Source organism: Dromaius novaehollandiae, chromosome Z (assembly GCF_036370855.1).
Source record: "Dromaius novaehollandiae isolate bDroNov1 chromosome Z, bDroNov1.hap1, whole genome shotgun sequence".
In the NCBI taxonomy this organism is placed as follows: Eukaryota; Metazoa; Chordata; class Aves; order Casuariiformes; family Dromaiidae; genus Dromaius; species Dromaius novaehollandiae.
The window spans coordinates 35,777,408-35,803,796 of NC_088132.1; the positions used below are offsets into that span (position 1 = coordinate 35,777,408).

Sequence of the window (26,389 nt, forward strand, 5' to 3'; positions counted from 1 at the left end):
ACTGGCTTTTGACAGAAAACTCCAAAAAAAAAAAAAAAACCAACTGTGAAGCTCTCAAGAACTTTGAAATAAGAAATACAGGGAAGCTTTAACATTATGCTGGGAAATATGACAGCATCCTACGCGCTTCATCCAATTGCAACCAGGTGAACTTTTCAAAAGGCACCTAAATCCATTTTCAAGGGGAGAAGGTGCCTAACACCTTAAGAATATTCCTCTATCTTTCCACTTATGGAAGGAGCAGTTAGATTTCCACATAGACATTATTTAAAATTCCTGGATGTCACTGGCACATCAGTTCTCTCCATGCCGTACTTATGAACCAACACCATAAGTCACTCGGATGCCACAACAATTTTATGCAAGGTTTTTTCTTTCTTTCTTTTTTATTGAAGATCCTGTTTCATTTCACAAAACTAACCCTACAGCAAGACTTCCCCTCAGCCGCACGCTCCTTCGCATCTATATTGCTACGCATGACCCCTTCTGCACACAACAGCCAAAACCTTTCCCGCAGGCCTTTACACGCCTCCATCCTTCCTCCTGGCTAACAAAACCACTGTTGTCTTTCAGGCTACAGTTACTCTCCTTGGTGAATAAAGAGATTCCCTAAAAGGCTACTATCTAAAGAGCAGAATGAATGGTGGAAGTTCTGTTGCCACAGGGAGACACTGTTTTTTCCACTGAAAAGAAAAATTGATGAGTGGAATGTAAGCAGCACGTTAAATGACTTATTGCTCGTTTCTTTGCCTTCACAAAGTGTATGCAGCCTAGCGATCTTAACCCAAAGCCTGCAAGGCTTTGAAAGGACAATGTATCTTAGACATTCGTGTTAAGTTTTCTCTAAAATTTCTTTATATTTAAACTGAAAAAAATATTGTGATTCAAGTAACTATAATAAAATGTATGGAGGGTCAAGTTTCAACGGATTTTTACATCTTAAAACAGAAAAGGTAGTTTGAAATATTGCTTGGCTCTTTTTGCAGGGAAAGACCTAGAGGAAGCAGGATGGAATATGCAATGTATGTATGATGTTTTTTCAAGACTCTTGGAAAAAGAGCAACTTACATATGTAACAGAGCCCAAGCAACGACTGAATAAAGAATGACAAATAACTTAAGGTTTCTTATGACAACTTTGACATAACAGCACTGCACAAAATTTTTAACTCTGTGCTTCATACAGCAACGCACTCAGGAAGAACGGCTTTTTAACTGTTTCACTGCAAACAAGACTACGCAGCCAAGGATCATGACAACAGTCAACAACAGCAACAGTTTCAAATTTTATCTGAGATATGTAAAATAGACTTATTTCAGCTGCAGCTATCTGAAAGGGTAACATGATTGGAGCATGTGCATGCTTAGACTGTGGGTAGCCTGAGAGTAAACTCGTACTCCTAGGAAAAGTCTGACTGATCCAAAAATTACTACTGGGGCTCCCAAAGACCTGGGATCTATTTAAATGATGAATGTCAGCTTATAAATCAAGTCAAAGGAATTACAGATAAATGATGACACACATTGTTTTTGAACAGACATTCATTATAATTATCTCTTACTACCAGTAAGTTTCTTTGCAAAGATTTTCTCCATCCTAATTTTACCCATATGCAACGTAGAAGGAAGTAAAATTCTAACAAGAACACAGAGTATAAAAGTCAAATGCTTTTCCAGAACATAAAAAGCCTCTACCTGATTGCTTTCAGACCACCTTCAGTTGACTTTCAGTATTTTTCTCCACAATTAACTCTGCTACCATGCTTTGGAAAATCTGACAAAACATCAATAATTAGATGCCAACCATCTAAGAGTTGTGTGAAACTTGGCGGTTTCACTTTGCAGGAGCGCAGGCAAATATTTTATTTGGTGTCAATCCACATATGTTCCCTCTTCACCACTTTCAGTTTGAGTTTTGACTTTTGAATAAGCCCAAACAGGCAAATGAATAGGCAGTCAAAATTTCCACATTTTACCTGGTTTCACTTCATGACCACGCAAATAAAAAACAGGCAGGCGTATCTTCATGAATCAACAATGGATCAAGTTAGATGCTCAAATTTACGGAAGACGTACAAGAAAGCATCTGTCACGCGACTGTGGTGATTTACACCCATCTAGCCATGAAAAAATCTAGGGCTGTGATGATGTTAACTCTCCCTAGCACCATTACCGTTTGTGTTCTACATTCTATAAAGTGCTGCAGGCGTGTGCATTTATGATGCTACATAAAGGCTCAATATGAGAATAATAGTAATAATAATTGTTTTTGTTTTAAATCCTGCCAGGATTTTACATCATCCCAGCTGCCTTCTACTCTTTCCATCCACCCCCAAGTATCTTGGGATTGCAGCTCACTGGAGCACCACTGCAGTTGTCAGTGTGCCCAATTTTGATCTTTAGCTGGTTAAAATCAGGAGTAATCTAACGGATTGCCACCTACAGCAGGTGAAGTTTGCTTTACATAAGGAGGTAAAGTCAAATGCCACTGAAGCAAAAACCATCAGAAAGGTCTGATTATCTTAGCATTCCCACTAAGAACATATTTGTTGTGTCCTCTAGAAAGGGAAAGAAAGGAAAGAAGACTATGGGATCCTAAATCCAAGTAACTATAGGTACCACATATGAGGAGAGGTTGTTGAGTAGAGAAAGGAGAACAAAGGGATGAGAGGAAAGAAAGAAAATGGGGAATGAAAATGAGAAAGCAGATGTAAAATATTGTTAGAAGTAGAAAAGATAGAAGAAGCCGAAGTCTGAAATGCAGAAGATAAGGTGGAGGATACACATGAGGAGAAGAATAACTTGAACATGGAATGAGAACAAAGAATAAAAGGATTGCAGATGGATTAGAGAAGAGATGTTGATATTGGAAAAGGAAGGTGAGTGAACATGGGGGTAATTTTAGGACCAAGATAAAATTAGGGATGGAGATGAGAAAAGTTCGAGGAAAAACAGCATAAGGATGGAAAGGAGATCAGAAAAAGGGAGGTCTGAGACAAAGATGAAACTGCATTTGGAAATGGGACAAAGAACACCAAAACTTTACAGGCCAACAGAAGAAGTAGGACTTGAGAAAATTATGAATGGGACAATAAAGCACAAAGGGCAAAATAGTTACAGATAGGGATAAGTATAGAGGTAGGACTGAAGAGGATATGAAAGAAAAGACAGCAGGAGATGGATGGAAATGGAAAGCAGCAGAAAGGATGACACTGGAATGGAGACCTAGGTGCTCCCCATACATGCAAGGTCACCTTACCAATCCACCACAGGTACTGAAGGAGGCAAAGGAGCCCGGGTAGCGGAGAACAGCACCACTGTAGTAACAAGCTCTCTCAGGCTGAGGTTGTGCAGCACCAGGTGGGCTTTTCCCCTCGCCCCTGAGCCGCTCCTCCACGGCAAAGCCAGGTGCCAGGAAGCGGCTGTCCCTCTTGAGCAGCAGGTAGAGCTCCCGGGCAAAAGCCGGGATCCTCAGCAGCACCTCCTCTCCATCTTCAGACGGAGGGGGCGGCGGGGGGGAAGGTGGCGGTGGCAACTGCGAGGCAGCACCGGACCCCTGGGGCAGGGGAGACCAGTGGTAGAACTCCTGCGACTCATACTCATCCTCCGCGTCCTCCTCCTCTGCTGCCTCCCCCACCACCTGCGCCTGCCCTTCCACCGAGGAGGACACCGAGCGCACTTCCCGGGAACTGCCTGCCACCGGGCTGGGGGTGACGGGGGCGCTGGGGGTGCTGCTCCGGTTCCCACAGCTGGGGTCAGCGCTGCAGCTGCCTCCACCGCCACTTCCACCAGCCGGCTCCTGCTGGCCCCGTCTCCACAGCGCGGGGAAGACGATCTCCCACTCCTCAGAGTCTTCGGAAGCATGGAGACCTGCGAGAAGGCCAGCAGAGGTTTTAAACAAGCTCAGCAACCAACAGCACTCAGTGCGTGCTAGAAACCTACCTATGCCCGCCATGACACGCTCTTTCCGGCTCCTGCCCCACCAAGCACGCCACCCAAAATGCAGCTGGGCTCCATTTGGCCCTTCCACCCTGCCTGTGCGTACAGGAGGTTGGCCAGCCACTAGGTGTGTCTGTGTCTGCTCAGGAATTCGAGACACACCACGGTCCTGGTAAGCACAGCCCAAGCCGGGTGGAAGGTGTACTTGTGCCAGCCGCTGGACGTGGCTCTTCATGACCATCGGCTCTTCTTCGTGACCATCACCTCCATGCAATGAGGTCTGCACACACCCTTCTCTGCTTAGACAAAAAAAGTGGCAAGCTTTCCATAAAGTTCAAAAAAGTATGTTATTTTAGCAGGGAATACCTGAACAAACCAAAAAAAAAAAAAAAAAAAAAAAAAAAAGAAGAAGCTGCAGATCTCAACCTTGTTCTCAGCTTACTCTCAGGATCCACCACGATTTCAGAAGTTTACGGCCACGCACTGCCAGGCGCACGCACGGGCGGCACGTGCACGCACACGCCGCGTCGCCACCACCACCACGACCAGACCGAACCGCAGCCAGCGGGGTCTGCGCGCTGCGCACACCTCACCTCCGCGCGCCTCCGCACAACGCGCGGCGCGCCCTCACCGCACGCTCGCAGGGACGCGCACCACCTCCGCGGGCCGCATCTGCAGCGGGGGGGGTCGTTTAGGGGCTCGCCCCGCACACGCCGCCGAGCTGCCGCACCGGGCGCAGCACCGGGCGCTCCGACTGCGCGCACAGCGCAACGCGCCCCCCGCGCGGGCGCGCCCTCGGTAACCGCGCGCCGCCTCCAGGGGCCCCCGCGGCCGGGCGCGCTGCCCTGCGCCCCCCCCCCCCGCGGCACGGCGCGCACCTACCTGCGGCCAGCCCGCTGGACAGCACGCACAGCTGGTAGAGCACGCAGCACACGCGGCTCAGCCGCATCCTCCCCGTCGGCCCTGCGGAGGCGCCGGGCCGGGGCGGCAGGCGAGCGCGGAGCCCCGCGGGGGCGCAACCACCTGGGCGCCCGCGGAGAGGCGGCGGCGGCGGCCGCGCGGGAGGAGCGCGTCCCGGCGGGGCGGGCGGCACCGGCGGCGGCTGGACGTGTGAGTGTGTGAGTGCGAGGGAGGGCGGGCGCAGGCAGGGCGGGCGGAGGCCGGCCGGCAGCGCGGCCCGTGCGCGCACACAGCGCCCGGCGGGCGGGCAGGGGCGCCCCGCGGCGGGGACCGCGCTGCCCCCGCCTGCCGCTCGCCCCCACGGGGCGGGACGGGCCCCGCCGCCGCCGCCGCCGGCCCGGCCCCGCCTCGTCCCGCCCCGCCGCGGCCCCCCGCCGCCGCCGTCGCTGTCGCCGCCGCGGGCGCGCAGCCTCCCGCGCGCCGCCGCGCCCCCCCCCCCACCGTGCGCGGGCGCGGGGCGAGCGCGCTTCGCACCGCGCCCTCCACAAGGAGCGCGTGCACGCGAGCGCCCGGGCACGCAGGCGAAAACCTCGGGGGGGGGGGGGGGGGGGCGGGTCTCCTTTCGCCGCCGTCTCCGCAAGCGCTTAAAGCTGCTCTGCAAGGAGCGGCGGGGATTAACCGTTTCTGCGTGGTTTGGTGTAACCTGATTCCCAGCTCCCCTGTCGCCCCCGCCACGCCGCTCGCCATGGAAACCCCCCGCTTCCCACCCCGGCTCGGCCCTTACGCGAGGGGCCGCGCAAAGCCTGCAGTGCGCGGGGTGAACTGCGGGCAACAGGTAAACACCTCCCCCCGCGCGCCCCCTCTCTGGTCACCGCTGTTCCTGCTTCACCTACTGTTGCTGGTGTCAGAGGTGCGCGCTGCGCCCTCGGGGGAAGCAGCCCTGCCTCGTCCGGAGAGGGGAGCCAGCTGCGCCACGCGGGTAAGCTGCAAGGGTGCCTTCTCGGAGATGCTCAAAATGGAAAACAAAACAAACAAACAAAAATCACGTGTTCGGCTCCAAATGAGAAACACGTTTGGGCTCCGCGGAAGCCAAAGGCAGCTGGGGGGTTGCTCTCCGCCGGCTTCCGGAGCTGCTCGAAACCTGCGCCGCAAGGGTGTTCGCAGCTACCTCCGAACAGTATTTTTGATTAGTTGTTTGCTTTTATGAGGAAAAAAGTTTTCGTAGACAGTCCTGTCTTGGAAACTCAGCCAGCTTTCACTATGCAAAATCAGGGAAGGTTAGTAAAAAGAAGATGGCAGGTTTACATTTAATGATTTAGGGTGAGGAGAGTTTTCCGGAGACCGCAAACTAGCAATTGCGTGAGAATTAAGTTAACCTTAAAATACATTTTAAAGGAAACTTTGTTTCCCAACTAAATAACAATAGTAACAATACATACCATTTGCAGTGAAATTAGTAGGCCCAATACTGCAACCTTTCCACAGCCAAACCCCCCTTTACAACCAATGGGCAAATGCTGTGAGATGTGGCTCTTAACCTGCTGTGCAAGTAGTAAATACCACTTTTGATTGCATTTTTTAAGACAAATTGGGATATATAGACAAGATATGAAAATACACACACAGAGAAAATCTGTACTTGCAGGGCATACAGTTGTATTGCAGAAGCTTTAAATAGAGAACCAGCAGAAATAAGGAAAAAAAGTTGTGGCATGTGTGTTTGCTCATTTGAAAACTGCAATTTGCTGTAACTGTTTTCAATCTGCTGAAGTTAAGTTAGTCCCTTTGGACCAAATTTTGCTTCTCTTATTCACATGTATAATCTTACTCAAAAGACGAAAGAACTACTTTTGTCAATAAGATAAGCAAAATTTGGCCCTTTCAACACAAGCCGCAGGGGGTAAAGAGCCTGCAGGAAGCCAATTGAGAAGGACTTTAATATGTTTGACTTTATCGCCAGCTAAAAAAAGAGGAGCAGTTTGAATCAGTCTCCAAATATGAAGACAGAGCAAGCTAAAATTGACATTTGGAGCCACAACAAATTTCTTCAACCCGTTCTATGTTTTCTTTTTTATTGTTTCAATAGTTAAAGTAAAAATATAGGGGGAAGTTCTCTATGCTTAACTTTGGGGAAAGTGCCCTATAAAACAGAGCCCCTACTGGTGTTCATTAGTTTTAACAAAGAGTCTGGTCATAGGTTAATGCTGGTAGACAGTATTGCAGCCCACCACATGCTAACTGTCGGCACTGTGAAACTAGTGCAGAGAAGTCTACGTCTAAAAGAATAAGAATTAAAAGAACAAAACAATGGTTTCGTACTGCAGTTATTTTGCAGAGAGAATAATATTGTGTCCACAGGTATGGTACAAAAGGCTTTTAACTTTATTAATCACTTTATTAAATTGGTGGTTTGACCAAAATGCCCTGCAGAAGAGTTTTTAGTCTACTGCATGTATTGCATGCTGGCTGGAATTCACTCTGCATTTGTAAAATTAGAAGAAATACTATCTTATAACTCAGTACAGAGCAAAATGAAGAGAAAGACTCGGTTTGCTCCGGGAGGGTCTTAAAACTGCACTTCATATCTGAAAAGCTTGTTGGCGTTGGGAGTCACTCGTGCAGAATCAGAAATGTATCATGCAAAGAATGTGTTGATTTGTAGATGCTGAAGCCTCACGATGATCCAGACCACCTCACTGATGGAAAAAAAATTGCCGAGAAAGAGCTAAAGAATGTGTACTTATCCGTCCTGCCTGGTTGACGTAAATCCGTCTCATTTCATTGAAATGGAGGGAGATTTGGCAAAGTCCCTCTCGTAGCCTCTCCTCTGTGATGTTAAATTTGCAGAACCGCACAGCAACCGTCCCTTTGGTGCTCTCCAGCCCCGCCAGGGACTGAGAACATCTCATTTCGTCAGTGTGCCGAAATGCTCCATGTCAGTGCCTGGATCACAGGTGACATCCCACCGGCAGCTCCAGGGGTCTCTCAAAGACAAGGGACGAGGTCTCTAACTCCCTTCACCCTTACGAGTTCATTTAAATCCGGCCTGCTCTTACTGTCTTACCTGTATCTGGATCATAATGTTAGCAGGGGCAGAATTTATCCCCCATCTCCTCGTAAGTCCATTTGAATTTAGTTCTAGGGATTAAGAGAAGCATGGGGCAAAAAAGGCTGTTGAATTTAAAATGTCGGCTCTGAATGAGACAGGCACCACCATCAGTCAGGGACTTGCCTCGGTTTATTTTTTGTCTTTAGTTAATCATCTAGCTGTAAAAGCTATCAAGCTTATGTGTACAGAAGTGAATTAAAATTACCTCAGCTTTACAACATATACAAGATTGCCTCAAGTAATTATTACCAAAAACCCCCAAATCTTTAATCCTCTTCACAGGGAATTAGATGTTAATTATTTGAGCATATGTTTTATATATATCTGATTGATGATATCATTGATTTTTTTTTTTTTAATCTTTGGGTACATTTGTTTCAAATTTTTACAACCTAACAAAATATGCTAGATCAATGGAAGAAACTGTTCTGTTTTGAATGGTGCTTACTACCTTAAGGCGACGTATCATATGACCATTGAGATTAGAAACAGAAACTCGTGTCTTCCTGTTTCTAGGGTGCTTTGCAAATGTTATCTCAGTATAAATAAACTTGTGCGAAATGCAGGTTGAACGAAACTTTTTTTTATCTGCAAGATGTATGTGAGCAGATGCAAATTTTCCCCATTTAAGCATGAAAAAGAGCTTTTTTTCCATTTTAGAGAATGTTGTTCCCTGTCCCTTGAACTAAACAGTGAATTTCCACTGCCTGTTAGCTCACAGACTCTGTATGTTTAGTCTGTAATTCTATACTGTTATTTACATGCTGAAAATGAAGGGTTTATTTAAAATGTATGTATTTAAGACCACTTCAAACAACTTTTCTTTAGCAAAACTTGCTTTAGAGCAAATCTCACACTTATATCTAAACTCAGTAGTACAATCAGATGACCTGTGGAGTAAGATGTGTGTCAGACTATTGTGAGCTTAATACTCTATATTCGCAGTGTTGCTTCTACTCGTTTAAAGTGCAGAAATTTTTAATGTGTGAAGCTAGGTTTGTAGCTCAATGCGATTATGTTCCTCCACCAATTCTTATAAGTTCTCCTGCATTTAGGTAATTCAGTGAAATTTCTCTAAGTCACAGTCCTTAACTTGTGAGCCATTTCACAAAGTCACATTGGGAAATTAATCAGGATCTTTGTGGGTGGTACAAAGCAAGTCAAAGTAAGTAAAGTAAAAATACACTTCACTGTAATTAAAAATGCACTTACAACGTACTATTTACATTGGCTGTTTGGCAGAGTCATCGTGTTGACGACTTTCACAGCCCCTTGCATTACATCCTTTTCCTTTGGTAACTTTTTTCCTCAGAAGAATTGATGTTCGGCACTGACAATTTGATGGAAAGTTCGGTCTATGCAGTGAAAGGTGCCAAAGTGCTCTGCTCACATTGAAGGCACTTAAAGAAAGGACAGCAAAGCTCACTATGAACCTGAGTTCCCTAAAACTTGCACCAGGTCCCTCCAAATGTCTATACTAGAAATCATCTATCACCCAAATAACTTGATAAATTATGGGGAAAAGGCTTCTGTAGAATCATCAGTTTTGCCACTGCACACTCATAATGAATAGTTCCCACTTTTGGGACTTCTTAAAAGGACAGGGCTTCAAACTTGAAACCTTTAGGTCGCCAGTTGAAGAAAAAAAAGATTACTAATTTGAGAGGAAGCTTCTCTACATGCAGCAGAAATCTGACCTCTCCCTTTTGAATATAGAAAGAAAATTAAACAAACATAAGAAACAATAAAATATATTAAAAAACCAGTCTGAACACAGATTCTCTCCCCCAACTTCAAAACACTGCCTGTGGGCATTGGTTTCTTTTGTCCATTAAAGATTTCAAAGCTCTCCTTGATTTCTTCCTTGACAAAAAGAGATCCTTTCCTCTCCATTAAAATTCCCAGCTTCTCTTCAAATTTAAACAACTTAAATCAAATAAGAAAGTGTACTTGCTGAATTTTTAAGAGTATGCAACAGAATGAGTTTCTTCCAGATTAGATGGTAAAGAAATGCTTAATTTGCATTTCAGTAAATAGCTGAGAACCACAAACAAACATTAAAACAAATGCAAAATTCTAGCTGAAAAGTTCTATCTTCAGGCAGAGAAAAGACAAAAATAGTAATGTAAGACAGTGTGGGACATTGGGGATCTCTTAAAATAATTATTTTTGTTGACAGTAAAAATGCACTTGCTTTGTTTCAGAAATAATTTACTCTATTTTAAAAATTCAGGTAGAAAAATGATAGAAAGCATGATACATCTGCATAATAAAAATAATATTTGGAAATAGTAAAAATTATTAGTCTATTCTTCAGAATATTGTCCTTCATAATTTCAAAACTGTATCCTTTGAAAGGCAAAGTAGGTAAGAGCACTAATCTTTAAGAACTCTTGAGAGTGCATTTTGAATTAGACTTTGTTAAAAATTAAGGCCCTCTAGGTAAAAATTAAGGCCCCAAAATTTCCTTCATTTACGTGAATTAATTTACCCAAGTGAATAATCCTTTTGAGGCCAATGTGTATAAACTTAAAATTGTTGTCATATTATATGTGTGATAAGTCTTTATACGTGCGTCCGGTCTTTATAAAACTTGCCTATATTTAACACCATGTATGATTTAACCATCAAAAGCTGTAAATAGTGATTGCTATTGCAGGGCACAGAAGAGATGCTATAGCACAAAGTGCTTACAGAGAATACTTTCACACTATTAGTTGACACACTGCATGGTTCTTCTTGATGATTACATTTAAAAATAATGAAATAAGTGTGTCTCAAACTATTCTTGTCCTAGAAATAAATGCTGCTTACGAGTGTGTTATAATTTGTAAATGCATATGTGCACACTGCATTAACCATTAACTGTTGGGGAGAAAAAAGTGGATTAATTGCATTATCATTTATATATAAGGAGACAAATTCTTAGCCCTGCTCTCTTGCTTTATGTGCTGCCTGAGCAGTAACAGAGGAGAATATTTTGACAGTAGCTTGATAGTTCTGAATTCTCTTAGCAGAGGGAAGCCTTTCTCTGAAATAAAGACAGTGAAACTAACCCCTCTGCCAAACCATAAGAGCACGTTAGGAGATCAAAGGAATTTCAAATGATCAAAAAAGGTGGAAAAATAGAGTTCTGCTCCCCACTAGGAAATTATTCTCATCCCATTAGGGACCGTAACGTTAGTATTTAAAGACTTTGTAACCGTTTCTAATTTGTATCAGAAACAAAGTCGGGGAACTTCAGCAGGTTACTTCATTTTCTCCCCACCCGCTTGTCCCCACATTAAAAGGATGTGGGGACAGCAGACAGAAGGGCAAACCATAGAGCCATTGAAAGCATTTGGCAGGAACTACAAACATCTGGGACCGCTTCAAAAATATACGGCATTTACAGTCAAAGCAGAAAAATTGACAAACAGATTAGATTATTAGTGAACGCTATGTAAACATCGGCTATATTTAAACTAATAAGAGTTTGAGAGGAAGGATTCAATAGTCCACACCCAATCCAACCCCATTAGGCAACCAGTCTGTTTCTGAACTTATCCTAATTCTAGACAGGGGAAATGGGGCAATCATGTTAAGAACTACAGTGAGCTGAAAATACCTTTGCCTAACATATATTCAGTTTAAACAGTTGACTAGTACAGTCATAATGTACTTACACTGCTTCTGAGAAAAAAAAAACCAGCATTTTTTGCCAATAGAATAATTTGAAAGCATATAAACTTCAAAATAAAAACTAAGAATACGAGAATGGAAATGATAATATGTAAATGAGAAATATGAAAGGGAAATCTTGTAGGATGTGAACCATGGCTCCAAGAAAGGGTTAGGAAAGTCAGTGGGTTTTAGATATTCTGGTAGTTAAATTGCTCTATAGTTGTCAGGATATCGCTATAGATATATTACTGTTCTTATTTTACAGATTAACATATATTACACTATTAACATACACATAGAAAAAGAAGGCAAGAGGGAAGAGAGCAGATGCAGGATCAGGAGGCACTGCTATAGAGGTGATTGAAGGCTGATCAAGATAACAAAGTCAAGGAAAACAAGAGCGGATGAAGACAGGATATAACTCCAAAAGCTGTAAGTAAATCAAAGGAAGTGGTCCATGCGGCAAATTTCATTTCCTTGCTGTTCTGTAAGGCAAGACTTATAAACAGCCTTGTTTGCTGACGTCCATATTTCTTTCCATATAGCTTTAAAGCAAACATGCAATAGGGTAGGTGAACAAAGATAATCACTGATTTTTGGACATCCTTCTTCAATTTGTCATCTAGCTGCAAACACTGAAGAGACCATGAGGCTTATAGAAATGAAGTTAGCTAGCCTCCAAGTCATTATTCATTTAAATGACTTTGCGGATATCCTATTTGCACTTTCCCCTGCCGCAGGAGAGAAAGATTTCATTATACCTACCAGATAAAAAACAAACACTGTAGAAATGATTTATTTTTTCCTATCTAAGGGATTTATTCATGAGAACTGCTATGTGGTAGCCTGCAGAACAGGCTGCCTTGCTCTTTTAGCCTCTGTAACTGGGAAACCCATTAAGACCACATGAGTTGTCAAAGCGTACGGTATGTTACACGCTGTAGGAGCACTGCCCACAGGCGCTCGCTTTGAAGGCGGGCCAATGGCAAACAGTGGCACCAGGAGACCAGCTAAAATATAAAGAAATCGAGGTGACAGAACATAAAACACAGGTTGTGCAATACTCTTAAATAGGCAAAAAGCCACGAACACATGGCTAAAGGGTTTCCAAGCTACTCTTTTTCTTTTCCCCCCCTCAAACCTTTCGCTTGAGTCAAAGTGGAAAAGAAAATACTGGTGCCATGAGAGATGTTCTTGGTTTTGCTTCGCAGTTCCCATCTCCTCCTTCCTCTCCCTCCAGTTATGCTGAGATAGGTGAGAATAAAAGCACAGAAGCTGGTGTGCTTAAGTGAGGTCAGTAGACATAAACAGACTGATAAGCTGAGCGACCATCATCGTGAACCAAAGCCAGGAAGCGCCAGTCACCGGAGTGCTCAAAGACCTCCACTGGAGTGGGGCGATTTATTCAAAAAAGCTGTGTCTTCCAGGAAAATGGAAACTAGTATGTATCATCAGAAAACCTTGGGATTGCTTTCAAACATCTTTTCTGAACCAACTGATGTAACTCTGGTTCATCCATGATTGCTCCTGCTTTTTCTGCCAGTGTGAGAGCTGGTAGACCAAGGGTTTTACCTGCACACAGAGACAGCAATATAAGACTGTTTCACAACCAATATGAAGGAAACAGATTGTTTAACTAGTCAAAATAAATTATATAAATTATAGTACCTGGGGCTGGTAGCATAAATATATGCCTAAACAACAGGAAGGATGACAATCCTGTCACGATTAATTATTAACAAATATTTCTGAGAGGCCATCGACATAATGGCTTATTACAAATCAAATTATGTGGTGCTCAACCCATAGCTTTATAGCTCTACTATCATAGCCTTTTACAGTTCTCAGTATTTTATTCTACTCATATGCCTGTAAGATAGGAAAGCATATTTTTATCTTCATTTTAGTGGAATAGAGAACAAAGACATAGTCAAGTGATTTGTTGAAAGCCACATGGGAAGGGCAGTGGTAAAAGGAAAATTTAAGGTCATTTAATCATTTTCTAAATGTGCAAGCTTCTCTGCACACACACGCACACACACACACACCCTTCCTTTTACCTTAATTTTAACATGAAAAAAAGGAGAGGACCGGGAACTAGAAGCATACCAGTAGGGGTGGTAGCTGACTTGACAAGGCACTCGACAAGTGACTATTTTTCATAGATACATCTAACCACAAAATGTACTCCCAGGTGTGAATAAATGTGTGATCATTTGACTGCCACTCGCTCTTGGTCGTTACTGATTTAGGCCTGGACCTGAACTCTTAGTTGCGTGTCACCAGCAACTTTTTAAGCTATCCAGCTGGACATTTTTTTCAGTGAAATATTGTCTTCCCTATACACAAATATTTAGGGTCTCGCTTTTTAAGGGATGTCTCTCCTTGGAGACATCCAGCTCTTCCTCCATAGAAGAATTCATGTGAGAGGTACATTCATAAGGTGGAAATAAGCTCACACACATAAAAACAACAATTCTACCAGGGATCCACAGAGACCTGATTTCTATGCAGCTTTTCCTGGCTCTGATTTCTTTCCATACGTCCTCTGACTAGCCAGAGCCTTTGAACACACCTACGGGGAGAAAAAAAAACAATACAAATCAGTTCTGACCATTAGCTTACTTTCCAGTATCTCACACGCTCAAGGAAGTGTAAAAAGGTAGAAAAATGTCACAAAGAAAGGCTGAGCTGTTTCCCTTCTCCCTTCCTGCAGAAGCTGAATTACAGTTGTTCATCAGATTGGGAAAGGCAGGGTCAGCATACTGCAGAGCTTCCCTCTCACTCACCTCTTGACATCATGTAATCCTAAAAAAATAAGACCAGGCAGGCCATTTCTCCATCTTCCTGCCCAAGAAATAGTCATAATACCAATGTCTCATCTGACAGGTGCTTATGAAATCCATCAGGAGATTAAAATCTCTGTGATGGAGAATGCCTGCTCTCCAAGTGGTATCAATACTGGCATTAAACTATCACAACTATTAGAAAATCTGTCTTTCCATGGTACTGATCTATGCTTTTTTTTTTTTTTTTTTTTTTTTTTTTTTTTTTTTTGCACTGTCAGGCGATTACCTTTTTAGCTATAGGTGTGAAGAACATTTGCTTTGTGTCCCCTTTCCAACAGCAGCATTCTGCACATGTATCACTGCTCCCTGGGGCCTTCCCGTTCTAGACCAAACAAATTCTCGCAAGCTTTTCTCATGGGTCATGATTCTTGACTCTTGTTTTCTAGACCTCTGACGAGCACTGCTGCTCTCCTATGGAAACTCTCAAACTGGCCCCCATCCTTCTGGAAATGGCAGCTACCCAAACCAGCTTCTCGCTGAAGCCTCACCATTTCTGAATAAGAGAGAGCAACAACTACCGTGTGGGTTTTGAAGGCCTTGCTCCAGCCTCTACTTCCACTAGAGATGTTTTGGACTCTGCTCTGCTTTTGGAATCAGAATATGAGCATTCAGCTCATAAAGAAAGTCATGGGAGGTCTCACAGATAAGTGAAGCACCTCAGTTATGCTTCTCAAGCTTCACACAACAAAATAATGGTGCAACAGGACATAAACTCAATTAGATATCTTATTCTTAGAAGCAGAGACAGATGTAACAACAAAATCAGACAGCGTTATAGCTGCTCAGAGGAGAATGCGAGACCTCTGTGCAAGTGTGAACTGTGTGACTTGAAACTAGCCTAATCTGTTGTACAAGTGAAGTTGTCCATAAATATTCTCCGAAGATGGCCTTAAAGGGAGATTATTTTAAATCCAACTATTGTGTGTATTTTGCCTGTGCTCCTTTTTTTAAAGCTGGAATAAATGTTTTCATCTTCCAATTAGCTAGGAAAGGTAACCATTTGCAGAATACAGACCAGTTAATGATATTTTTTGCTTCAGGAAACCTGTATTCGGTATCTGCAAGTGGGTGCCAGAGCAGCACCTATAGTTTTCTTCTTAATGTAGTGAAATTTCTTTGTACAGTACTTGTACTTTTATCCCCTCATCCATCAGTCTGCAGATATTAGCCTAATGACTTCCTTTGATCTTTGGAAATAAAGACATCTCTTCTGGAAAAGTTTCTCTAATATTACAAGGAGCCAAATAAAATATTTTTGCAAAGCAATGAAGAAGGGGGGGAAAGCTTTATAATACAACCTATCAGTTAACAAATTCAGTTTATTACAGATGAAAGGGGAGAGAAAGTTCTAAGAGTGAGGTGCTTTGCAGAGGATGCCTGGCTAATAGCTTCCTCCTTCATAGCTATAAAGAAGGGTGTTCCAGGATAAATGGCCTCTTGTGACTGCAGCTATGGCTACAGAGGTTGGGAAGGCAGTAAGTTATACAGGGAGGGCTCATGCCATTTACTCCAAACCAAAATCTTAAATTCAACTTTAAACCAATGGCTGTTCAGAAGAAATACGAATTTAGAAACCTGCATACAGGCTTAGTTCAATGCTAGCCAGAAGGAAGGTAAATATGTTTGTTTATAGTATATGTGCAATATAGTAGCTATCAGTGATACTTGAGAGCATATTTAAAAGCATAATTGATATTATCTATTTTACAGTTGATATTCATATAAAGGTAGATAACTTTTTATTCCTTTCTAGCCTCAGGTCATGAAGATTAGAGTCCTTCCAGCTTTGATACCCAAGAAACACACATGTTCTTGCATGCTTAGAGGATCATACAGTTGATATTCTCATTTAGTCTGACTTTTAGAGAAAAAAGCAGAGGAAGACACAGCAAAAGCAAACAGGGATATGGTTTGATTGCAGGAAATTATGTGGAAATTAGCCAAATAAGCAAGCTCTTCCTCTAACTGTCCCTCCTGACCTATGAAATGGCCATCTCTGTAGTAGAAATGAGCCAAATGAGCAAGTTGTTCCTCCCGTTTTCCCTTTTGGCCTGTGAAAAAAGCTAGTGAGAAGGACCACTGCCTCCTTCAAAATAACATACTTAGAGGGTAAAATCCCCCCCCCCCCCCGCCCCTTTTCTGCACTCCAAACCATTTTGTAGCAAACTGTTCACTCCTTAGTACATGGAAGATCAGCTACTTTTATTGAATCAGCACTAAAGTACAGTTCATATCTGCCTGGCAGCAAAGTGTCACTTTGCCCATGTTAACACATCGTAATTTTTCCCTACTTTTCTTCCTTTCTTGAATACTTGCCAGTACGCCAAACCAAGTGTCTCTTCTGTTGAGAACTGTGATTCATAAATACAAGCAAAGCTGATGAATGAATGAGGAGACAACTTAAAAAGGAGAAAGGAAAAAAAAAAGAGAGAGAGAGAGAGAACATCATTTTCCCTTTAATGGTTACGAAGCTGCCAGGTTCCTTCAGTGGCTTGCTGACATACCAGCTCTCAGCTCGAAGCCTGCTCAAGTTTTGGTCCCATTTTGGGAACCTCTAGAGCTTTGCAAAAAGCACAGTATTCTGAGGCATTTCACTAGTCAAACTTCCGCAAATTCTCTTCTAAAGCAGCGTTCATATTAAAGAAGAAGCATCCATTAAATAACTGATCCAAATAACGTGAAGCCCAGTTTCAGCTTTTAAATGACTGATTTAAAATTCATAATGCCTATCAGTAATTTACATTGATTCCCTAACATCTATCAGTAGTTTACGCTGTTTAACAAAAACGAATGCCATCTTTGTTTTTCGACAGATGAATCTGCCAGTCATAGTAGACAAACAGTAGGTACTAAAGCTCTAGGCCTTCTGGGGCTCAATCTTGAAGAAAAAAAATCCCATCTTCTGATTTCATGTTCGAACATGAGCTATGTGACTTTATAGTTCATAATGGAGGCCGTCACATATTAATGACAATATTTAGTTTCTATTCCACAGAGCCTTTGGATGACTTTGGTGATCATGATGCCTTTATCACCCTTTCATTATTTGTTTGATTTCTTTTACATTTTCAATAGAAGATATCCTTAAAAATATGTCTCACTAAGAAAATAAATGTGTTTTTATTACACATGAAATAAAATACAGCAGCAAACAAGTAGCAGTTGTAAAAAAATGCTGCTTCATATTAAATATGTTTCAATCAATATAAATAATAAAAAGGATGAATATAATCAAGATAAGTTAAAAACTTATTAAAAGAGTAAAACTGATATCACTTAATGAAAACCGTGCTACAATCAAGTTTCATGGTGAGATTAACGCATTTTCAGCTTAGTAAAAATGAAGTTATTATTTTGTTAAATCTACTTAGTTTTATATAAGACCAGCTTTTATAGGGAAAAAAAATGAACACATGTTTCTCAAATTAACGTACCTTCCCAATTTACCAGTTACCTATTTACCAATTCCAAAAAAGAATTATCTGACTTTTTTAGTGGTAATATTGTAGCTGTCACCTTTTTTGAGCAGGGGTGATATGTTCACTAGAGGGTACAGGTGACTGCAATTTTGAAGAGATTTTCAGACATCTTTTCACATCTTTTCAAGACAGAAATAGTATTTCTCCTCTTTCAGATCTGTGATGAAAATAATATGCCCGTATAATATAGATAGCTTTCAAAATAAGTTTGATGCCCAGAATATATAGTTCTGGCTGCTGAAAAAAAAACACCTATGTGAAACACCACTTTTTAAGAAAACAAAAGAAAAGCAGTTGTACAACCATTTCAGGAGACACACAGGATAAAATGAATGTGAAGAACTAAACTCTGCTAGAGGGAGCTCTACAGCTACATATTTACTCAAGTGAACTTTGCAAGAATTTCACCATCTACCTACACAAAAATCAAGATACACTAACATGAACTAGAAATGACATACATATATTGCGTGTCACTCGAAGCACAACATCTAGGTTAATGATGATCTATAAAACATTAGCTTTTGCTTTGAATGTTATTTTTGATATCAAATTAGAGCCTGCTTTAAACAGCAGTATCTTAAAATGGAAGTGCTGTAATGGATGCAAGCTCATAAATAATGTTACGCAATAAAGAATAACTTGCTGTCCTATTTTCAAAGCTAAGTGTAAAGAGCATGCTATTATCCAAGTTCCTCAGTCACTAGGACTGCTTCCTTATCCACAGTTTGATTTACTGCGTACGTACATCTATACTGCCGTGACTACAGCTCGTGTAGACCTACCCAGGTCAGCTTTACACCAGCCTGTTCTGGCATCGCTAGGAATCAGGGCAGCACAAAATTGCCTTGTGCGAAACGGCCCAAATGCAAAACCTGCATAAAAAAAGAAAACATTCTGGCATTTTACCTGTGCTAAATTTTCTAGCTTCTCCAACTCTGTCGCTAGCAGAACTGAAACCAGCTAATTTAAAACTGTCTTGGATGACTCTGTCCTACACTGCAGTGCTATGCACAGAGATGCCCTCTAAATGAAGCAAAGTACAAAGCTAAGTGTGTGGTGAAAGTAGAAGAGTTGCTTTACTAGTGTTTTTCTTTGATGAAAACATTTTATTTATCAAGCACTGCAGAGACAGGCTCTGTCGCATTACCGACTTCTGAGTGTATCTCACTCCCACCTACATCGCACAGAGCAGACTGTATAGCTCAATGTAAAAGAAGAAGGAAGAAGAAGCTGACTATTATGAGACATTAATTACGTACTTCAGCTTACTGTTATGCTCACAAGAAAGCTTTACCATAAGACTTCTTTAAAAATAAGATGGCAAATGGTTCCAAGAGGAGGTTATTGCCATGAATGAGATGGCATATAAGCAGCTATAAAGTAAATCAAATTACAGTGTGGGGAAAGTTTTTCTCCCCTAAAAGGGGAAGAGGTAGAAATTCTTATTTAGAGCTTATTTAAATAGAGTGTTTTTGCAGAGAATTTGTTGTTAAAAAAAAATCACAGAAAAAGATCAAAATAACCAGCTCAAACAATGGCCTCTTGAGTCTGAGCATCTTAACAGATGGTTTCTATTAAGCTTCTATTGCTTCTTCAAGAAGAATTGCTTTAATGTCTACTACAGCTTTATTATTATTATTATTATTATTATTTTGAGAACATACCTACAGCATTTTAGACATATAATATAAGGGCCAAACTATGCCAAATATCTGACAGAAGCATTTCTAACAGGCTTAACTTCTGCTCTTTCTTCAGTTGCTGATTCAGGTCACGTTTCCATTTACTTTCTGCTACTGTTGGAATTGATGAACGATTCTGTTCAACAGGAGGCTCTTTCAGCACAGTTCAGTTGCTTTTCAGTATTTCCTCATGCTTTTCTTCATCAACAGCACATTAGAAACAATAGTTCTTAAAAAGAATTGGTTTCTTTGGCTTTAAAAAAAAACACAACTATTTAGGACTTAAAAAAAGGTATCCAGCAATCCTTATGGAAATTTGTTGACATAGATTTTGGTCCCGATCCCAGACAAGAAAACTCTCATGACTTTCAAACTTTTGTAAGCATAACAGCTAACTATGCAACATATTTATCTTGTGTTATTTCATAGGAAATGTATTCCAAAATGACCCCGTGATATAAGACAGTATCGGTACATTGTATCCCAGGACAATACACCATTTCTTTTTCTAAAATAAACATTATCCAAAAACAGAGAAACATAGACATACGAGCGATTTTGCTATCTCCAAAAGAATAGTGGGAAAAAACGTTTAGCACTTAGAGCGCTATTTTATTTTCCATATTCTGCTGTTAGAGCAAAAGTAGCCACAATAACAACAGAGTTCTGAGCATCCTGAGCAAGGTGTATTCTGTATTAGCTGGAATAAACAGCATGCAAACTTCCCCAAGGTGTACTTGGTAGGATGTTCTCTGCCTCCCTATGACTTTTCATATCTTTCAGATTCAGCATTAGGAAACATTATGGTGATTTGTTATTCTCTTCAGGGGATTTTGTATCCATAAACCAATGAAATATGCTTATCTGCATAGCCATTTTATTACCTTGTGACAGCTCTAAGACCTGACTTTTCAAAATGGCCCTAAATTTCAAGCGTTTATGGAACAGGTAGGTACATTTTAGCAAACATCTTTCTCAATTTAATAGCCAGCAAATAACGAGAAAGAACTTTTAAAAGCTTATCTCATGATATAGTAAATAGTAATTTTTAAATAAACAGTCAGAGCACAGTTCTGCAGAGAGCACAAAATTTACTACAAAAAAAACCCCACCCTTTTCCCTAATGATCTCACCAAATCTAATCTAATCAAAAGCAAATATAATGAGCTCACCAAATGTCTGCCTCCAAAAACACCATGATCACTATTATCGTTACCTTTTTTGGTAATGACATCGTTACATACTGCATCATGATGCTCATGCAGAAGGAACCCAAACCACGTTTCATTAGCAACTATTATTCTGGTTGCCCCAACCTTAGGGTTATGCAATCAAGATCAGACATGAAAATTTGCTAATAGAGTACAGGCTTATTTTCATGAGCCACCGCTGGAGGGAAGTGAGACATTTTGCTAGAGAGGTCAGGTGCTCGCGCTCTGGAAGGGTAGTTACAAACTATCTCCACATCGCCATCTTTTTGTTTTCCTCAGCATTTATACTTTCCCTCCATCTCCTCCTAATCTTGTTTCTCCCCACTTCTGCTATGAGTGGTGGCTCAACCACTGCTTAGCAAGGCTGCACTCAGCTGAGCTCTTTCCACATTTCCCCCTTGCATTCCTTGGACACTAGAGCTGGAGCATCTCCATCACAGTGCCCAATGTCGTGGCAATTCAAGGAAGCATTTAAGAATGGGATCTGCCAAGAGTGAGTGTTTGGTGCCCTTTACTGTGGGCAGAGGTACGTGCTCTGCTTGCACTACACGTGGCTGCAACGTGGGCATGCATTCCCTAGCAAACAGAAATCATATACGGTCTGTGTGAAAATCTAAGAGCAGGCAGAAGCTTATAAGTGCATGTGAAACTGGAACACTAGAGCACATGGCAATAAGAGGCATTTGACTTTTTTTGTTGCAGAGATATGACAAAATTAGTGGGATACTGTAATAGATGTTTTATTACAGAAGTGCAGGTTCAGGTGGCATCACAGCACTGAACACTAGCACAATAAGATCACAATGAATGTCTTCTAAAAGTGCCCACATTATAAATAAGTAGAACAGTCCGGAGGAAAGAAAGAATACCAAAAATTAGCTTTCTGATAAGGAGACAGTACTTGAAAGATAGAGCTAAAAAAAAAAAAAAAAACACAATATGACATCAAAACTTCAGTAATTACAATCACTCAGCTCAGCATGGAGGCTCCTTAAAAGTATCACAGAAGGAATGCATAACCTCAAGCATGGGGGGGGGGCGGAAACCAAATAGTATCTTCAAAAAATCATGGCAATACCACCCTGTCAAGAAAACACCACAGGAAATACACTCTGTCAAGGACAATGCAAGACTGAAATTTTGGAAATTATCAGGTCTAAGAAAATTTTAAAAGATTATTTAAAGCAAAAAATTAACTAATATCAGCATCAGAAAGCCAGAGGACTAAAAGACAAAATTACATTGCCAATAGTTATAAATACAACAATAAAAGGTATAATGCACACCATGGGAAATCTTTATTAGCCTGGCGGTAAAGATTGTTTTGTGTCTCTATAACCCTGTAGATAGTAGAATGTTTCATTAGCTTCAATAGTTGTTGAATCAAGCAATTTTGCCTATTGGAAAGCCCAGGCAATCCATGGGAGAAAAATTAGGAAAGTAATACTGCAGGAAAAAGACAAAATAGTTTTATTAACCAAAAAACATCAACAAAAAAAATCCAAAATATGGTCAAGATTGAGACTATAAACAAGATTATTTGTATGCACACATTGCATTTCCATACTTCTAAATACTTGGGCACCTAGTAAGAGTCTAATGGCCTCTGAACAATTTTTTTTATTTATTTTTTACAGTGGGTCAGCTACAGTCAGATGTACTGAATCAGTATATATTTTACGTCAGTGTCCCATTAATTAAATTTCAGTTCTGGAAGATTTTTCTCCTCCCTTTAATATGAGAAGATCATTCATTTCATTCACTGCTACTGCCTAAGAGCTAATTTTACATTATTTCTCACCACAGTTGTCTCAAAATTGTACTCAGGTTTTAGTACTCAGGCAAGTGACAAGAATGGGTTGTAATATGCTCTGAGATCAGCCACTTTCACATATTAATATATGTGAATTCTGGTATTTGCAGTGTCCTTTCAAAACCAACCAAAGTAGGATACCATGGTTTGGAGGGTTGTGGGGTTTTTGTTTTGTTTTGTTTTGTTTTACATCTTATTCGTTTCAAAATGAATGCTTGCTTAAATCAGATATGAAGTTATTTTACTTTAGAGATTATTATTTCAATTGCCCTTACCAAAGTAGGTCTGCTTTACACAGTGTTTTTGCTTTTTGTTTGATGACAATGAATGTTGACATTAATCACCTTTAGGTGATGTGAACTGGCACTGATATATGAAAAAGATTCCGTTTTCATTTAACCAATACCCATATAAAGTCCCAAGAGTCAGCAGTGAACATGAAGTGTGTGTTTGCATGCTGAGGAGAGGCCCACCGAGAAGTTTTTTATTTTTTCTGAGTACGAACTGAGGATTCCAGCTGTGGGGTGCCAGGAACAGTCCAGATGTATGGCTCTACTGCATTCGAAGATGTTTGTGGGAATTGCCATTTCTCCCCTTCAGTCAATTACTATAGCAAGTTATTGACTTTGTGCCAAAAAAGATAGAGAGAACTCAGTGTCCAGTTTTGTTCTGGACATACAGTATTTGAAGCTTGCCTTAGACACAGTGCAACAAAAACAAGGATACCAGGAAAAATTCTAAATCTGATGAGATCATGAATACTTTCCCCCAGGCACGTCCCCAAATACAATACTTTCAGTAGGTTTTAGTAAGTGATTGTGAAAAGTGCCTGGACCCTACATATCATACTGATATACAAACACACACACACATGCACACACAGTTGAGAGGAAGGAATGGGATCTTTTACCTTTGAGCGTATCAGGAAATTTTCAATAGGTTGAGAGGATCTATGGATAATTGGAGTGAGGGGAAGGGAAACCGAGGTCATAGGCTTGCAATGCAGCTCCCAGAAGGCTGCAAGAGCGGAGAGCCACGCTCCGAGTTCCTCTGATTCATGGAGGAATTTGAGAATGCTGCCCAAGCGTATGGACAAACCCAAAGGCCCTCGGTGAAAGGAGCGTCCATACTGCACGTGGATATGCCTGCATGCAAACACCACATCTGGGTTCCCCCTCCTCAACTGATAAATGTGTTGGATAATTAATAAGGATGTCTTGAGGTTTCCTGGGAGCAACGAGCAGGAAAATATCAGGAAAGAAATTGAAAGAGAAGGCTGGACAGGGAGAAGAGTCAGATGGAGATTTATCTTTGACAAAGAGAAGAGGGCTTGCTGGGTAGTATGGGACATGAGCAGGAAGGAAAAAACAGAAAAAAAAACAACAGTCCTTGTAGCAAAACCAAGAGAAAAATTCTGATAATGACTGGAACAAGCAGACCCTATACTAGAAGATACCGAACAAATGAGAGGCAAGGACAATGCACTAGAACCAGGATCTGCTCCAAAAAGGTACAGGTACAACAAAAAAGAAAGAAGCTGGAAAGGATGTGTAATGGGAAACCCTCTCACGCCACGGTGGAAGTGCATGCAGGCAACCCCATCGAATCACAGGCAGAAGGGGCTGGAGAACCCCGAGCTTTAAACTAGAAAACTTATGTCCAAGGACTAGGCCCATTAATCGCACTGGAGAAATGGCACAGACAGGACCGTGGTCATTTATTTGTGACCCAGACAAGAGACACACCAGGGATCCTGCCAAGCCTGCCAGGATTCCCCCAGTAAAGATAACAATTTACGATAGCTGAACTGGAGCTCCTTTTATGAAAAGAAAAAAAAAAATCTGTATGGATTTCACATGTACTGATTAGCATCTTCACGACGCACTCCAGCAAACCCAGCTAGGATGTTTAATTATGAATAACCCTTCATTTGAAAAGATTTTGCTTCCAGTTTCTCATGAATAAAACAGTGAACATTAGCTTGACTACTTAAGGATCTCTTAGCTGCCACCATAGCCCTCTTCTGAGGGAAAGTCGGTTGGAGGAACCGAGAAACTTAAGCAGATATAAGTTTGAGAAAAAGACAAAAAAAAAAAGGAAAACCCAGACCCTAAACTTTGTATTACATCTGGAAATGAACTGGAAGGGCAAAAGTTTGCTTTCTGTGAAAACACTTTCTAAGAGCCCTTGTAGCGCTACCAGCTGAAAATGTGGGGGGCAGAGACCCCAGTTACAAGCCCTCCTAATAAAAGGCAGAACTCTCTCAGCTTGTCTGACTAGTTTTTACAAGGGTATCTTTTCTTCTGCATAATTTAATTTGCAGTCAACTTAGCTGCATACATGCCCTAAACAAGAGAGAAAAGGTGACTCTTGGTATCGCACCTAGTGAAATGAAAATGTAAAGCTGAGTGATAGACATAACTATTTTTTCTTTTTTTTATCATCCTCGCCCACACCCTCTGGCCTTGAAAACAGGAGTAAAAGACACAGAAGATTGTTCTTTGGCAATAAATAAGTAAAAAGACACAGAAGATTGTTCTTTGGCAATAAATGAGTAAAAAGATCTACTCCAATCTGGATTTGTCTCTGTCATGAAGGGCTATCGTTATAACCCCTTTTGTTCAAATAATAACAGTAACTTGTGGAGCTAATCCAGTTTTCACAATGGATTCTCATTTATTGTTAGGTAGCAACCAAACATTAAGGATCAGTGCAGTTTCATGCCATACAGAACCATAAAACTTGAGAATAATGAGGATTTAGATTTTTTTGCTCTGACTGCATTTGCTGTCTGAGAGGGAACATTTGATAGCAAGTTGGTAATTAGAGGATTTATCAGTGCAAAAAGAAATGAGGTCTTAAGCTCGATTTCACCAGTTTTAAGTACAAATAAAGTGCTATCTTGCTCTCCTCCCCAACAATTTCATTGATCAAAAGCAACTTGTGTGTTTGACACATATCTCAGTTTGAAACTCCCCCAATGCTTCTAGAGTCTCACCAAGAGATACTCTTGACCAAAACTCAAGCCAAAAAACCATTTGTCCTTTCTGAAGCCAGCCTTTTTCTTTGCAAGCCAAAACTCAAGTCTGAGTTTTAGTGAGTTTATCCAAGTATAACAAAAATTCCTCATCATGAAACACTCAACCAACCCCAAAAGTAGACAATTACTTGGAACTAGTCACTGACTGAGATGTTACAGATGTCATGGAAAAAAAAGCTCATATGTTTTTTCTTGAACAGTCATGGCATAAAACAAAGTCTTTACCACTGCCTTTGTCCCTGACACTCTAGTTATCTCCTGTGATACTTACTATAGGACATTGCTATGCTAAGTCTTGAAAAGGATCACTAGGCAGCATTGTGCCTGTAGCTGAGAACACATCGGTTTAATAATGATTTAATAGGCTGCAAAACAACCCTTCTTCAGAGCTATTTATAGCCAGTCTGGATCAGCAACCAGTCTAGATTAAACAAGGAAATCCTTAACCATAACAAATTAGGGTGATTTCTAACCTGAGTTCATACAGAATATGGATTCTGTATACTGCTCTTTTGCTGTATCCAGACCAGTATGAAGAGCAAGATCCAGAGCATGATCCACTAAACATGCAGGTCCATAATGACCTTCATTAGCTCCTTTGTTGCTACTTACTGAAACCATGACATTTTGAGCCTTTTTTGAGGAGTCAGTATTCATATGGATACTAAAGTTGCCCAGGGCAGTAAGTTTCATTGCTCTCAA

The 26,389-nt window shown here is 41.3% G+C and overlaps 1 protein-coding gene and 1 long non-coding RNA gene across 5 annotated transcripts in view; one reads left to right on the top strand and one right to left on the bottom strand.

Moving 5' to 3' along the window:
• The window catches only part of LOC135325121 (A disintegrin and metalloproteinase with thrombospondin motifs 19), a 149,396-nt gene extending 144,448 nt beyond the window's left edge, over window positions 1-4,948 (bottom strand). For both annotated transcript variants that reach the window (XM_064502702.1, XM_064502701.1), the window contains exons 1-2: window positions 4,821-4,948; window positions 3,259-3,869 (exon numbers count right to left, since the gene is read on the bottom strand). In XM_064502702.1, coding sequence (XP_064358772.1) covers window positions 3,259-3,869; window positions 4,821-4,887 — 678 coding nt within the window. In that variant the 5' untranslated portion in view covers window positions 4,888-4,948. The remainder of the gene's footprint in view (window positions 1-3,258; window positions 3,870-4,820) is intronic.
• LOC135325122 (uncharacterized) overlaps window positions 4,924-26,389 on the top strand; it is a 32,682-nt gene continuing 11,216 nt past the window's right edge. The window contains exons 1-2 of one of the 3 annotated variants that reach the window (XR_010386313.1): window positions 4,924-5,048; window positions 11,876-12,042. This is a non-coding gene — a long non-coding RNA (uncharacterized LOC135325122). The other 2 variants (XR_010386314.1, XR_010386312.1) reach the window with 2 other exon arrangements.